The sequence below is a fragment of the Coturnix japonica genome, chromosome 11, assembly GCF_001577835.2.
Source record: "Coturnix japonica isolate 7356 chromosome 11, Coturnix japonica 2.1, whole genome shotgun sequence".
Classification (NCBI taxonomy): domain Eukaryota; kingdom Metazoa; phylum Chordata; class Aves; order Galliformes; family Phasianidae; genus Coturnix; species Coturnix japonica.
The window spans coordinates 13702120-13717840 of NC_029526.1; the positions used below are offsets into that span (position 1 = coordinate 13702120).

The window sequence follows — 15721 nt, forward strand, 5'->3', positions numbered from 1 at the left end:
CAGGTTGTGTGTGTTAATTGCTGTTTGCCCAAAGTTTTGTTGTAAACAGGGCTTTTTATATTAACTGTTCTTCCTTACAGCATCCTTGGTGTGGAACAGGGCTGTTCTGATGGTGCTCCCGTGCCTGAGGGAAAAATCCAGAGCTGGGTCTGAACACCGTGTTCTGTTTGCTGTGAACGTGGTGTTCTGTTTGCATTGATCTCAGCTACAGGGAGAGAAGGAACTTTTTCTTCATGTGGGCCGACAGATAATGAAATGAGAAATAACTAATGATCTTAAAGCGTCTGTGTAGACCTTTTATGTCACACATGTACAAAGCTTTCCTTCTCGATCCTGCTTTGCCACATGTGTGTTTCCATGCTGGAGTCTCCCCTGTTCATCTTCCAGCAGTTCCAAGCAAACAAACAGAATTGCTGTTGTGGGCAGCTCTGAAACTACCTGCTGCCTATCAAGGAAATAGCTCTGTAATGCCATGTAGTTAGTGGCTGCCTTATGTCCTTGGGCATGTTGCTTTTACATCTCCTGTACAACAATAAGCTGCCGACTACAGCTCTTGCTATTCTTTATGAATGTGGTGCTTTGACTTGTAGACTTTTGGCTCCTTTTGCTGGCGGAGTCTTTACTTCACTTTCCTTTTTCCTCTTGGCTGTTGTTGCTTTTCATTTCAGCCTTGTACATTGTGGTTTTCCAGCTTCTGGTGTTTTCCAGAGCTCCACTAGGACAAGTGGGTTAAAAAACCCCACCTGAAAGAATCAGGTTTTCTCAGCAGATTCAGTGGTGTTCTCCCAATAAGACCGCACTAAGTCAGAGATATGCGTAGTTTTATTAGTATTTATATACAGAGACGTGTTTAGTTTATTGGTATTTATGTTTCATAAATGTTTTATTGGAAGTTGAATGGCGTGAGTGTGGTGCTGTTCTTGTTCCTCCTTACAAAAAGAAATTACAAGTTTAAAAGCAGAATTAATTTAAAAGAAAGCTGTTTTTTCTTTTTTTTAACTCAGGTAAAGTTCAGTTTGGTTTAAAGCTTTAGAAATGCCTTCCTTTGCTTTTCCAGGGAAACCCTGGCTCCAGGCTGCTTCCTGTTTGGTAGAAACTTAGTGCTGGTGTTCAGCTGATGCTGAATGGAAGTTTCATGAGTCATCTGTTCAGTGGGTGGACTTGAACATGCTCTGGAGTTCTGAAATGATACAGATGTGACACTGAAGTCGCTGAGGAAAAGCCTCGATGAGTGCTGCATGGAGTTCACCTGCTGTGGAGGCTGAATATTTCTTCCCACCTTTTCAATTGAACAAATGACCCATCTAAAACAAATGGCACGGAAATACAATGTTTTTAGAGGTATTTCTGTTATGGGATGGAATGTGATAATCATCTTCCTGTGAGGAGGTGGCAGCCAGGGCTGGTAAAGAGGTTCTTCATTGAGGGAAGCCCACCAGCTGTGATCATGCCCTGTGCTGCTGTTGAAGGATTCACTTTGTGTGTCATTTCATTCTGGTTTTTTTCATATAGAAGGGGAAAAAAGCCTTAAGTTTTTGCCTGACTGAATTTTTCTCTCTGTTGGGAAGTTCAGATTATTCCTCATTGTTCCCCTTTAAACCAAAAGAAGCAACTTGTGCAGATCTGTATGCTGAGCTGTTGGGTGGAATATCTCGCCTTGAGACCAGAAGTTGCAGTTACAGATGATCATAAAAAGAAAGACGTAGCCGAGGCACAGCCAAAACGCACCGAGAGCTGGCACCCATTGCAGGGTGTGGTGAAGACAGTCAGTCTTTTATGTGCACTGCTGAAGGCCAGGGCGCAACCTCCAGGAGAGCCTCTCATTTGGCTGCAAAGTGCCGTGTTGGAGGAGGGCAGTGGGTGGAGTGAACTGCTGCATCATGTTGTTGTGTGTGACCTATTTAACGGTGTAAATTATTATTAAGGTTCTTTGCATGCAAAAAGATCAGCTTAGGTGGAAGAAAAATGTTGCAGGTAGAATGCTTCACACAGAGGGTGGTGGCGCACTGGAACAGGTTGCCCAAGGAGGCTGTGGGTGCCCCATCCCTGCAGGCATTCAAGGCCAGGCTGGATGTGGCTCTGGGCAGCCTGGGCTGGTGGATGGAGACCCTGCACACAGCAGGGGGTTGGAGTTGGATGATCATTGTGGTCCATTTCAACACAGGCTTGTGCTCTCTGGTGTCCCATGGCCACCTCCTGGTGTCCAGGCCACAACTGGCCTGGGATGCAGCTGTGTCAGAGATACAGCTCCATTTGAAACTGCCTTCTCGAGAAGGTCACAGCGCTGGTGCAGATAAAGGATGTGTCAGCAAAAATGGCTTTTATTGTGCTTTGATTTGGAAGGATAGCCTTGTTACTTCAGTGCTGAGATGGAATAGCGTCCATTGGCAGAGGCTGTGCAGTGTAGGCTGGCCCTTGTGATTAATCTGGAGCTAAATCAGTAATTTGGAAAGGCAACTTTTAGAAAGAAGAGTGTTTCCCTCTTGCCTGCTGGGATCTGGCTGCTCACAGCTGTGTAAGCTGCTCTGCAGAGCTGCGTTGTTAACAGTGTGGTGATGTCCAAGTAGGCAAAAGCTTTGTTTTGTTATAACCTCCTATTGCAAAGCACCAAAACCAAACCAACTGGCTTTGTTTCCCAATTTCTAATTGTTCTTCACTACAAATGTCTTAAACCTACTCAAGTAACTGCAGTCTGGGGTGTTCTCTGTGGGGACTGCATTGCTCTCATTTAACTTGCTGGTCTTATTGCTCACATCTCAAGAAGAGGTATTGGGATGGTTTCCTTGCTGTGTGTTATGCAGTGACATCTGAGATGACTCATTAGGATTGTGCTCCTTAAGTGACGTGGACAAGTAGATTCTAAATCTGTCTATGACAGATACACAGCATCAAGCACAGTAGGGCTTGTTCGTATGCATGGAGTCAAGCTGTTCTGAACTGAATTAAGTGAGAAAATAAGGCTAAGAAATTCCCTTGCTTTGTTTTCTGTGCGCATCTGGGCTGTGCTCTGTGCCACGGGGTTTTATTTCCTTCCAAATCTGGATGGTCTGGTCGGTCTTCTGAGCTGAAGAAGAATGAGGCAGCTATTTATGCAATGGTTTGGCAAATCAGAGTGCTTTTAAAGTCATGAGAAATGTTGTCCTTAGCAGGAGGCTCTCACATGCATTGGAAGCAGCCATAGCGCGTTGCTGTCCATTGCTGGTTTCCAGATTTCATCCATGCAGATCATAGGAAGAATGAATCACTATGGAAAGGAGCATCGTGGCATATGGACAGACTGGAAACCTTTGTTCAAACATGGTTTGGAGCTTTTCTTTTAGACTGAGATTTGATGGAGAACCAAGCAGGTTGTGTGTTTTGCACACTGCCGTCTGCTCTGCACCTGAGCTTGGAACAAACATGTTTGGAAACATTCTGGTTCTGAGAGTGGGATGTGCTGTGACCAGGGCACTTGAGCTCTGTTTGCTGGTGAGGAGTGAGTGCAGGTGGTGCAAGAAGAGGAAAGTCCCCTTTCCTTCCTCTTATGTACCCCGTTTTTTTTCCTCTTCTTCCAGTTTTCTCTAAGCTGCTACACTCAGTTTTCTATCTTAGCCTATTCCAGCCCTATGAGCCATCCAGCTGCTGTTTGGGAGTGGTTCTTGTGTCACGGCTCAGACACCTTTGTGCCAAAACAGGGAACCCGGTAGTTCATTAGCGAGCAAATTAAGGCTCTGAGACAGATGGATAACTACTATTCTCAGATGATAGGAGCACAGCGTCGTTGGAAACTGAGTGGGAAGCATTTGCATACTGTGCGTGTTTGTCTGCATACAAGAGACTGTAACTGTACGACTTCTCTCAAGTTTATTTTCTCTCTGCTCTGTTTGTGTTTTGGGGAAGTATCTGCAATTGGTTTGTTTCTTTTCAGGTTAACAACTGTTGTGCCCTGAAGAAACACACAGGAAATAGAACACAGAGCCTGATAAGACCCCAAAGCTCTGGGCAATGCTTCCTTGTTACTAGGAGGTGTCAGTGTAAAGTCCATGCAACAAGGTGATTTAGCTTGGGTGTGGGCTGGTGATGCTGAGATGAAAGTTAGTGATAAGCAGTGCTAGTCCTTTCCCTAATCTCCTCATTAGTGCTGCTATGCAATGTGTTTATTATGTGCTTGCCCTTGGTTTAAAACCCACTGTGCATTGGCTGCCCTGGTTCGGTGTTGGTCCATAGCTGTTACCCGTAGGTTCTTGGTGTGGAATGGATCCCACCTGGCTGCTGTTCCAGGCACTGCTAACGTAGATCTGTTTGGTGTTAATAACAAAAATGCCATTTAATCCCAGGAGAGAAATGTATAGCTTTCATTATCAAACAAGAAACTCCAAACTTAAGTGTAACCAACGAACATGAAATTGAGGTAATTTGGATAGACTTGAAAATCTGCATCTAGAAACCTGACCCTGGAACTGGGAATGGATGTCTGTGTGTGCAGATTCTCCTTCCTTCATTTGGAGCTTGTAGGTTTGGGAAATGCCTGTTCCCCTTGGGCAGGATGGGGTGGGTTGGGATACGAGTTGCACAGCATTGCTTGAGCCCTATATTTGCTATAGAAGTTTCTAGCTGACAGTTCACAGATCAGTGTCTGTTCTTTCAACACACGTGGGCCATTTACAGAAGGTGTTTAATTTTCCTAATCTCATTCCAAGAGTTAGGAAATAAGCAATTTGCTCATCCAAATTATGTTGTTGTTCTGTTACATGCGCTGGGTGCTACACAAACACAGGGCACAGCAGCTTAATGTCAGTGCTGTTGCAGTGATGTGCATGGATTGGAGCAGTTATTGCTGACAGTTCTGCTCACAGCGTAGAAGAGCAGCATGAAAACAAGGCAGCAGATATGGTTGAGAGCTCAAACTGCCATCCTTGTTTGCTCTTCAGACTCTTTATAGACTCAGATTTTATTTGATGCGAGTTGTATGTTTTGAGAAAATGATTTATTCTGAGTGTCAGTGAAGCAGAATCTGGCCGTTGGCGAAGTCATATCTGCTTAGTGTGAGTGTGTGTAACAGAAGACAGTGACAATTTAAGGTGTTTTCCAGTTCTTCTCCATTCTATTCAAAAGCACATCCAAACTTTCCGGGGTTTTTAAAGAAACTTGCTCACCAGAAACGTGTCTGCTGATACAGGTGAATATTTACAGCTTGGCTGAGCAGAACATGGCCTGTTTCCTAGAACTGTGAGCACACAGTGCAGCTGCAGCCAGTCGTAACACCGGGCTGATAACATCATAACCCAGACAGAATGGTCGAGTTGTGCTGCTGGGGTACATTCAGTCACATATGCTCATTCCAGTGTGTTGTTTTGGGAAAGCAATGGGCGCTGTCTGTTAGTTTGTTTCACCTTTACCAAAGGAAATTCTTGTTTCACCTGTCAGCAGAAGTGCCCTTCTGTTTGAAGCTGTGAGTGATGTTTGTGAATGCTTGGGATGAATGAGCCAGGAGAAAATTGCTTTGGCTCTTCAGTGCCATAAGTAGTTTCCAAGGCTAAACCTGCTTTTGTTCGGTCTGCACGTGTGATGAGCAGTACCAGAGTCCACACATATAATCTCTTCGTGCCAATTTTCAGACTATACTGTAAGGTTTTACCATTCCTGTTTTAGCGAATGTGATCCACAGTTTCCTGCTGTCATTTTTCTTTAGAAAGAAATGCTGTGCCCAGCTCTTGAGTGCTGCTTATTTATTGATTCATCTTCCCTTCTTCTCTTAGAACGAAGTTGAATTACAACCCTCCAAAGGATGATGGCTCAACGTACAAGATTGAACTTGAAGGGATATCTGTTGATATCATGAAAGAGATACTAGATTACATCTTCAGTGGGCAGGTATGGTATTAAAAAGAACTAGATGGAAATTGAATTGTTTGACAAAACAACCTGGGTTTTAATGTTACTATAGCAGAAGATAAATCCATTGGGGATCACACTTTAAAGATTAGCGATGAAGAGACTGCAGAGTGGTACATCTCATATAGGTTCTGCCCGTGAAATAGAGGCAGCAAGTTCTGCAAGGAGTTCTCTCTTGTCACACTGTGGAAGAGGACTGAAAAATTCCATTTTAAATACTTGTATTAAACTGTCTTCAGTAGCCTGCTTTAATGTATGAATACTTTCACTACCAGAAAAGCAAACTGCATTGACAGCAGTGGAAGCTGAGACCCCATCACTGACCCCATATATTAAAGAACTGCAGGCATTCTGTCTGGTTCTCTGGCCTCCTGCTGGCCGTGTGCCCACTGTGTCTTTATTCCAGTAGCCTTAGCAGGAGTCAATGTGTGCAGTTCAGAGTGTGATGGCTGAACTACTTGAGCTTTAGGCAAAAGCAAAGAAGCAGATACATCCTGAGGTTCTTTCCTGGATGTGCTGCTTCTTGTTTAAAGGTAATTAATTTATTGCGGAAAAATCCATTGTAGGCTCTTGGATGAGAGCAGCAATTTCATGGTTCCCTCAGGTGCAAAATCCTGCTTTGACACCTTCTGTCAAGTCAATCCCTTCCCCTTCCTTGGTTAATTTATCAGTGTATAGTGGTTGTATTGATTTCTCTTAATTTTTGCAATGCTGTTAATATTCCATTTCCCAGCTGCTGCGAATGATTGTAGTGAATATGGACATGTCATGAAGCAAACGGGTGATAGTAGCGATAACTTCTAAATTAATTCTTGCAGATCAGGCTAAATGAAGAAACTATCCAAGATGTGGTACAGGCAGCTGATCTCCTGCTGCTTACAGACTTAAAAACTCTCTGCTGTGAGTTTTTAGAAGGTTGCATAGCTGCTGAGAACTGTATTGGTATTCGGGACTTTGCACTGCACTATTGTTTGCATCATGTTCACTACCTTGCCTCAGAGTATCTGGAAACTCATTTTCGAGATGTCAGCAGCACAGAGGAATTCTTGGAACTGACTCCTCAAAAACTGAAAGAAGTGCTGTCGATGGAAAAGCTCAACGTTGGAAATGAAAGATACGTCTTTGAAGCAGTGATTAGGTGGATTTCTCATGATTCAGAATCAAGAAAGGTCAGGATGCTAAAAGGGTTATTTTTTAATGTGACTTAAATTATTGTGCTTATTCTGATGGGTGGGAACTTCAGGTAGAACTGTAGAGTCATTTAGTCACGAGATCATTGAGTTCAGACATCATGTAACAGTACCAAGTCTTAAACCCCACCACCCAGCTTGATGTCCACATGACCCTGAAATACCTCCAGGGTTGGGGATGCCACCACCTCCTGGGGCAGCCCGCTCCAATGCCTCCCCACTCCTTTCATAGGAAATTCCTGCTAACATCCATCTCAACCTCCCTTTGAACAACCTCAGGTAGTTTCCTCGTGTCCTGTCGCTTCACTCCTCTTTGCTGTAACCTCTTTTCAGGTGGTTGTAGAGAGCAATGAGTTCTCCCCTCAGCCTCCTTTTCTCCAGACTAAACAGTCCCTGCTCCCTCAGCTGCTCCGTGTATATCTTGTGTTCTAGAAATGCTATTTTCAGAGCTAATCTAATAATAGTTGAATTTTGCCAGAAAAGCAGACCATGTCATTGTAGTAAGAGGGTGAATGAAAGCTGTGTTGATAAATCGTTTCTTGTCTTTATTATTTAATAGGCCTTAAGAGGAAAAAAGAAACCCATTGACACTCAATGATATAATGTTGATCTCAGAGAGAGAAAGCAAGTAGCACATTTGTAGTGAAACTTCAGAGAATTCTTAATTCCGTTCGATTTTGTTACTTATTCCAAACGCTGTGTAAAGTTTTTGTTAGTCTGTGTGTGAATGCATTGGCATCATCCCATGGAGTCTGGGGAATGTTGAGTTGGTCTCTTTCTCTAGGTTCACATGAAGGATGTCATGTCAGCAGTGTGGGTTTCAGGCTTAGATGCGGCGTATTTACGTGAGCAGATGATGAGCGAACCTCTGGTACGGGAGATTGTGAAAGAATGCAACAATATCCCACTCACGCCACCTCAGCAGGGAGAGGCCATGCTGGCCTCATTCAAGCCCCGCGGTTACTCGGAGTGTATCGTGACCGTTGGTGGAGAAGAAAGAGTGTAAGTATTGAGTGGCACTGCGGGTTGATATGAGTGGGCAGATAGAAACATCAGGGTGGAGCATCTGAGAACGCAGCATTTGCACCTCAGTCCTAAAAATAATGCAGGTCAATACAACGTGAATGAGGTGTGCCTGCTTTTTTATGTCTGGTGTGTAGAAAACTAAGCTTCCATTTGGTTTGGAGATTTTCTCCTTATCAGGGGAATGCTGTGCTCTATGAATGTGTGCTGTGGACAAATTGGCTTTAGATACAAGTAGTTAATGGTGAACTTGTAAAACTGTGTTTTGGTTTTGTTTGTTCCCCACCTTGTGTTCAGATCCCGGAAACCAACCTCAGTGATGCGGTGTATGTGTCCTCTTTATGATCCCAATAGACAGCTCTGGATTGAACTTGCTCCTATGAGTATTCCAAGGATCAATCATGGAGTATTGTCAGCAGGTAAAGGGGAACTTTGTTTTTGTAAAGGCAGCGTTATGGAAACATACCAATGCCTCAAAGTGTGAGATACAGTTTACGTATGTTTTTTCTTTAAGATTATGTTGCACTGGGCTTATTTCATGCTTCCCCTTTGTCTGCCCAAAACATCACTTTATTCTGTGAAAATCCCTGTCATATGAGTGTCTTATAGTCGCTATTCCCGCAGTCTCTGTGGGAATCTGCTCATCTGTTTCTCCAGGAGTATTTTGTGTTTTAAGTAAATTCTAGTTGCTGCATCACTGAATATGTTAAAGAGTATCTGTGGCGGTTGGCTTGAGTATGGGTTTGAACATGTGCTTTACTTCTTCCAGTCCCAAGTGTGACCTGTGACCGATCTGAAGCTCTTAGCAAAGCGTAGCGTACAGCTCACCATTCTGATTGCCTTGCTCTGTACATGAGTCCTGTTTTTAAGATCACGTTGCATTTTGTTTTACAGAAGGGTTTTTATTTGTGCTCGGTGGTCAGGATGAAAACAAGGGAACGTTGAGCTCGGGAGAGAAATATGATCCAGACACCAACTCCTGGAGTTCGTTGCCACCGATGAATGAGGTAAAGATCATTGTTTGACTCTTGGAGTTGGTTTTTCTTTTTCCTACTTCAGCAAAACATTCAGTTGTTTCTGCAGGATTATAGTCTGAATCTCTGATCATTTGCATCGTGTGCATTCAGAGTCATGGTAGGGTTTGCTTCCTGCTTATACCCTGTTGTTACCTGCAGCCTGCTAACAGCTGCAGGAGTGGCAAACACAAACTGTTACTGAAGAGCTGCTTCAAAGAGGAACTTGAGGAATTCCTTGCTGTCGAGGGCCTGTACTTGAGCTCAAAGGAAATCCACGTTTGTAGTTGTGATGCACTTTGAGAGTACAGACCTGAAAAGTTTCATTGTGGAGACCACTGCTGTGCAGACTGAAATACGGCCAAGCTCTGTTCTAAGGTTTCTGCAGGGTCTCTTTTGCTTTTGCTGCTCTGTTTGTTTGTTTTTAGTACCCTTTGTATTCTTTAATTGGAGAATATAATAATCTTATTTGTGAGATTCAGACTTCATTGTATTAAAAAATAACAGAAAAACCACTGTAGTAATTGATACCAGTATCACTTGTCTGACAGACACGAGAGAAGATTGTATTGACTGCTCAGTTAGCAGTTATGTTTTACAGTGCTGACCTCATTGATATCCCTTAGGCACGACATAATTTTGGTGTGGTGGAGATTGATGGAATTCTGTATATTCTGGGAGGTGAGGATGGTGAAAGGGAACTAATCTCTATGGAGAGTTACGATATCTATAACCGTACCTGGACCAAGCAGCCGGACTTGACCATGGTTAGAAAGGTAAGAGCTACATTGTATTTTACCACCTTCCTTGCTGTTAAACAGTTTCAACTATCCTGTGTATCATAAGGCTTTGTTTCAATTAGAAACTCTTAACAAGTGGCAGGGAAATGAGAGCAGGTCCCTTGTTAATGTGTATGTTAGAACCATGACTGAATGTTTATGTATAATATACATAAATGTGCAGAAGTGTGTGTATAATCAATTTTCAGCTCTGGATATCGCGTGTTTATGTGCAATTTTCTTTTTTCTTTGAGATTGGCTGCTATGCAGCTATGAAGAAGAAAATCTATGCAATGGGTGGAGGCTCCTATGGGAAGCTCTTTGAGTCTGTTGAATGTTACGACCCCAGGACTCAACAGTGGACAGCCATCTGTCCTCTGAAAGAGAGAAGGTGGGTGAAGGTGAAGCTTGGGGGGAGAGGGATGGATAGATTGCTGGAGTGTATCCAGTCTGAGCCCTCCAAAATGGTTCCTAAAGCACCATTATTATGGTGGCTGAGTAAAGAGAAGAATCCAACCCATCAAAATGTGCTTAGCATGTCACAAGCAATGCTATCCTGAAGCAAAATGAAGAGTAGAGGTTGTCATCCAATTGGAACTTCAGCTTTTTCTCTAGAGATAAATACATTACTGTAGTGGTAAATACATATATTTTTTTTCATCAATACATGTTATATCTAAAAATACATGTAAAAAATGAGAGAACTCAGAAGGATGGAATGTTTTATTTTATCTTCTGATTGTGTTTTTTGCTTCTTTTTCCTTTCTGGATTCCCAGGTTTGGGGCAGTGGCCTGTGGAGTTGCCTCTGAGCTTTATGTGTTTGGGGGGGTCAGGAGTCGTGATGACAGCCAAGCCAGCGAGATGGTGACGTGTAAATCTGAATTTTATCATGATGAATTTAAAAGGTAACTAATTACAGCTATAAACCTGGGGAATGCATACAGATCAGCAGTCACAGTTGGTTGGCTCTGGAAACAGTGTAGATTCTTGTCATAAGAAAAGGTGCTGTGGGTGCTGTTCAGTCCACAGTTGCCTCCAGATGCTACACGTGGCCGATCTCCTCTTGTTTGTTTTGAATTTGTTTCTGGTGATTTCATTTGTTATCTCTTGGCTTTTGTTTTAGAATCTGCTTCGCTGCATGTGGTAACTGCTTTAAACATAGCTTACATTAGGCTGAATTTTATGGATAGTTAATTCATGCTCCGGGTGTCACTGGGAAACTTTTGTACCTGCACTCTTTTCTTTTTGCATTCAACTATAAATGGGATTTCTTTGCTTTTTTTTTTTTTTCTTCTTAACTGAATTGAAATAAGACTCTGCTGTCAGATATCTCAAAGTGAGTTAAATATGGCAGAGAGAACTAAATCTGTTACAAGATTGCATCTTTGAATGTAGCCTATATAAAAGCACATAAAAATCGTATAGCAGTGGGGAATTTATTATATAACTTCAATCTCTGTATGAAATGGACTTTTAGTTGTTCTAAGTCACATCCATGTGAGCCCTGACCAAAAGAAGCTGGAGAGGAAATGCACGTCAAGGTGGTTATGGGAAGCAGACAGATAAGAGTTGCTACTGATCCTCCCTGGTGTTTTTTGTTTCTTTGGGGCCATGGGGAAATGTTATAAGCAAATAAGGCTCAGGACAGGAGGGTTTGCAGAAGAAAAATTCTGGAAATAAATGCTTTCCGACAAACTACCTCCTGGTTTTGGTTGACCTGACGGAAATGTTTCCAGACTGATGCTGTTCCTCAGAAGGTGCTTTGTGGCTCACAGTTCCTTACCAGTGACTGTAAACCTGTCTCACTGGTTGGTGCAGTTTGAGCGCAGGTGAGTTGGTGCCACCTGCTGTCTGTAGCACCGGTTCCTGCCAGGCCTGCGTTTCTCTGTTTTTGCTTAGTGGCATCCTAGGGAGTTACAGGATTCAAGTAAAGGTATGATGCAGTTCCAGTTCAGCTCTTGATTTTGTACCCCATCAGTCATGCGAGTGCCACAAGGGCTGTGCTGGCACAAGGTGAGATAGCAGTAGTCTGAATGTCCAGCTGCAGCTGGAGGCACCTGTAGGGAGCTGCTCAGATTGTCTCTTTGTCCTTCTGCCTTGCCAGTGTGTGTCATTTGTTTGGGAAATTCATCTTGATGTGAACCTGAGTTGGGGCTGTAGGCAGCTCCCGGGTGACCAGGACAGTCACCAGCAGTGCTACCTTTGCACTAAGCACTTCTTTGCTCTCTGGTTTGGGTAGAGCCCGTTTTCCCCCTCTGGAGCAAGAAGTGATGTTACTTACCAGGAGAGGGTGCTGTGATACCATGCTCTGTTACTACATCAGCCAGCAGGGACTGGCAGTTATCCCCAGATCCAGACACAGCCACACTTTGCAGGTTGAGTGCCATCTGTCACAGGCAGGGCAGGGCTTGAGGAGCCTGAGCTGTGTCTGCTTAGGGACAGTTCCTCCTTTTCATTAGTGCATGGCTAATGTGATACATACAGAGACTGATTCGTCATCTTAATGTTTCACAGTTACTACAGGTTATTAATTTATTATTGAAAAGCATGTATATTTCTACAGTGATAGTAGTTGCATATTGTTATCTCATTCTTCCTAACAAGCCACATCGTTTTCTGGCTGGGTTTAATTAACTTCAGAACTCCATTACGTTTGCTTTCTTTATGAGTATAAAAGCACTTCTGGTTGTTTGAGTTCAGCCTTCAGATATTGCTGGTTCACAGCTATGGGCAGCAATGGGCACATCTCATATATGTGTCATATCTCTCATTACCTGTGAGTAGAGGATGTAGCATCATCCTAGGAGCACGCAAGGAACTGAGTTACAAGTTTTGCTTAGTGTGTAAGAATAAGCATATGCAATTACATCAGTGCGTAAATCTGTTTTGGATTGGATGAAAGGAATGAGGCTTGACCTTATTCTGATGGCAACTGAGTCCAAAACAATTCACAGTGCATAGTCTTTCAGAATTGCAGTGCTTAAGTACAATAGAGACTCGTCCAAGGACTGGGAATGTGCGGAGCTCAAACATTGTGAGTCCTGCTACAGAATGCTACATAAACAAGTAGTGAAATAAATGAAGTGAGATGGAATAGTAACATAACATGGAATATAAGCAGAATGCTGTGGTAATTTATATTGTATTTGGCAATAACTGTAACTGAAATGTTTCTGTTAATAAATATTTTGTCAGTTTGTCTTTGGGATTACACGAGTGAGAGCAGGCAGGTAGATCCCAATTGGAGAGCAGCTTCCTTGAGGCTGGAGATGCGGACTTAAAGGCGATGGGTTGAGCTTTGTGTATGCTGTGCTCTTTTAAAATGCTACTCAAGATAGTAGTAGAAGGGTCTCCCATGCAGTATCCAGGAATCTCGTTACAAAGAAATGCTTGATATAAGGGGAAACCTGACCGCTATCAGTTGGCCAGTTAAGAGGAACACAGAAGAGGTTTTCCTTTGTTTGTAGGCTTCCTTTCACAGCTGGTGTGAGCTTATGGTGACGTGCATGGAATACACGGGCCCTGTTTTGTGCCTCTAAGTGCTTCCCATTTGGAAATAAAAGTTACCATCCTGCTTATTGCTTCCAGCAGTTCAGATGGATTTATTTGTCTGTACCGCTTTAAGACAGGGGGGAAAAAAAAAAAGAGGATTCCTTCCCTTTTTAAAAGGTTTCAGTGGAAGCATATTTCAGTTTGATAGTAATTGTTTTTGTCTCTAGTTAGGCGCCGTCTCCTCCGCTGCTCTCGGGTTGGGTTTGAGGAGAGCCATCCTGGAGGAGCATGTGAGAGTTACGTTCCGGAGAGTGTTTGTACATTCCTTTTTTATGGTGTTTTTTCCATACTGTTCCAGCAGTGGGCACAGCCCACATTGAGCTGGAGCTTCGTCAAGTGCTGATGAAATGTGACCCCTTGCCCTTCCTGTCTTTGTTCCTTCCTAGTTCTAACTGTGAAAACTGCTGTAAGCGTTCCTGAAAAGTTGTGGCTGTTCTTTTAAAGGACGTGCAGAGAAAGGTTGAGAGCGATTTTTCACAAGCAACTACAGATACTTTAATTTCTTCTCTTTATTCTGAAGTGCAGCAGTAGTGAAATGGTTGGGTCCCACACTTTTGTCCATTTAAACTGGAGCCCTGTGTTTCTAGTAGAGCCAACCCGTGGAGTTCATTTGATTTCTGAACTTGATGAGTATCTAAACTAACCCATCAAGTGCTGTATTTTTCCTTCCCTTGACACAGTATTTACCACTGAAAAGCAAAACGACCCCTTCTTCCCCAACAAACCTACAGTCTTCCTTCTCCATTTCTCTGCCTTTTATGCACCTTTCTTAGTTTGGGGTTACTTGGTGCTAAAGGTGAAAATACTGAATCTGTCCCCTTCCCATAGTGAGGGGAGCTACTGAAACTTGCTGAAGGGTGTTTTGTGGTGCAGCAGAGCCACAGTGATTGAGAAGAGGATTGCTTTCCTCTCATTATAGTTATGTTCTTGTCCTCTGCGACAGCTACAGAGGACAACATTCCCATGCTTTTCCCATTCCCTTGCTTTTCCTAGAACTCCAATCATTCCTTGTGCAGCACAGACAAAAAAATGGAGGGAGAAACTTTTAAAAGGCAAACTAAGGGATTAGCTGTCCCAAGGCAAATGGTGTGTAACAGCATCTCCTTCAGTGCCAGAAGGGAGACTTACTTCTGAATCATGAAGTAGGACATCATGGGGTTTTCAAAGGTCAGCTGTGAGAATATTTCTGAACTTTTCCCTCAAATTAGCCAGAAATCATATAGCAGTTCTTTGTTATTTTCTTACAGGTGGATTTATCTAAATGACCAGAACCTGTGTATCCCAACGAGCTCTTCTTTCGTGTATGGAGCTGTGCCTATTGGAGCCAGCATTTACGTGATTGGAGATCTTGATACAGGTCAGAATTAGAACTGATATTGTTGTTAGAACTAATTGTTGTTGTTGCTGGACCTCTTCAAAAAGAAATCGTGTACTGTAAACATTCGGTTGTTTAGCTGCTTGAAGACTGGAAGAAATCAAGACCAAGAGATTGTCAATGCTTTCATGTAAATATGAGAACAAAAGTTAGTGCCCGGGCTGTTCATCCTATCTGTATGGGAACTGTTGAGTCCCAGCCTGAACCACTGATTGAGCACCCGGTCAGCCCTGGGAGCACAAATGAAAGCAATTCAACTGTGGGACTGGAAGGGCTGCAGACCCCATATAAGGGCTGACTGCCCCTGGGGAAGGATCTCTGGTTGGAGATCCCTCCTTGGTGAAGCATTCTCTTGTGAACCTGGAATGTTCTGGTACAGGTGAGCTTCCCTTATAGCACCTTTCTATCATGCTGGTCCTTCTGTCATCACACCTTTGTTATAGTGCCTTTCCCACTGTGCTGATCTGTCCAGTTGCTGTACCATCCTTGCAGCGCTAAGCAGATGGTTCTGTGTTTTGGGCCCTCATCATGTGCTTCCCCTGGCTGTGGTGGTGGCCCTTACCTCTCTGTCTTAACCACACTCAGGTGTACTAACAAACACATTCAGTACTCCTCCTTCACAATTGCCAGCACTTGGCCCGACTGTAAAAGACGTGCGGGAGATGTTTTCATAGCTGTGTATCTGTAAAACTGGGCTTTCTAAGGAATATAGAACAGCAAAAGTCCAAGTGATGTGTATCAGAATAGAAGAAATGTCACAGTTTCCTTTTGAGAATGATTTCAGCAGTGTATCCAGAAGTTTTCAGTCCTGTGCATGCTCTTGTTCCCACATCTCCCTTACTAGAGGTGTAACATGCTGGTGGGTCCAACATGTCTTTAAGCATTCTTCTCTCTTTCTCCATGTGTGGGTTTAG

General features: G+C 43.2%; 1 protein-coding gene across 1 annotated transcript in view; it reads left to right on the forward strand.

Annotated features, from left to right (window-relative positions):
• GAN (gigaxonin) overlaps positions 1–15721 on the forward strand; it is a 32842-nt gene that overhangs the window by 4123 nt on the left and 12998 nt on the right. Inside the window, exons 2-10 of the mRNA XM_015874128.2 lie at positions 5739–5853; positions 6693–7043; positions 7849–8066; positions 8385–8506; positions 8982–9094; positions 9727–9876; positions 10134–10270; positions 10657–10785; positions 14680–14789. Of these exons, the coding sequence (XP_015729614.1) occupies positions 5739–5853; positions 6693–7043; positions 7849–8066; positions 8385–8506; positions 8982–9094; positions 9727–9876; positions 10134–10270; positions 10657–10785; positions 14680–14789 (1445 nt within the window). The remainder of the gene's footprint in view (positions 1–5738; positions 5854–6692; positions 7044–7848; positions 8067–8384; positions 8507–8981; positions 9095–9726; positions 9877–10133; positions 10271–10656; positions 10786–14679; positions 14790–15721) is intronic.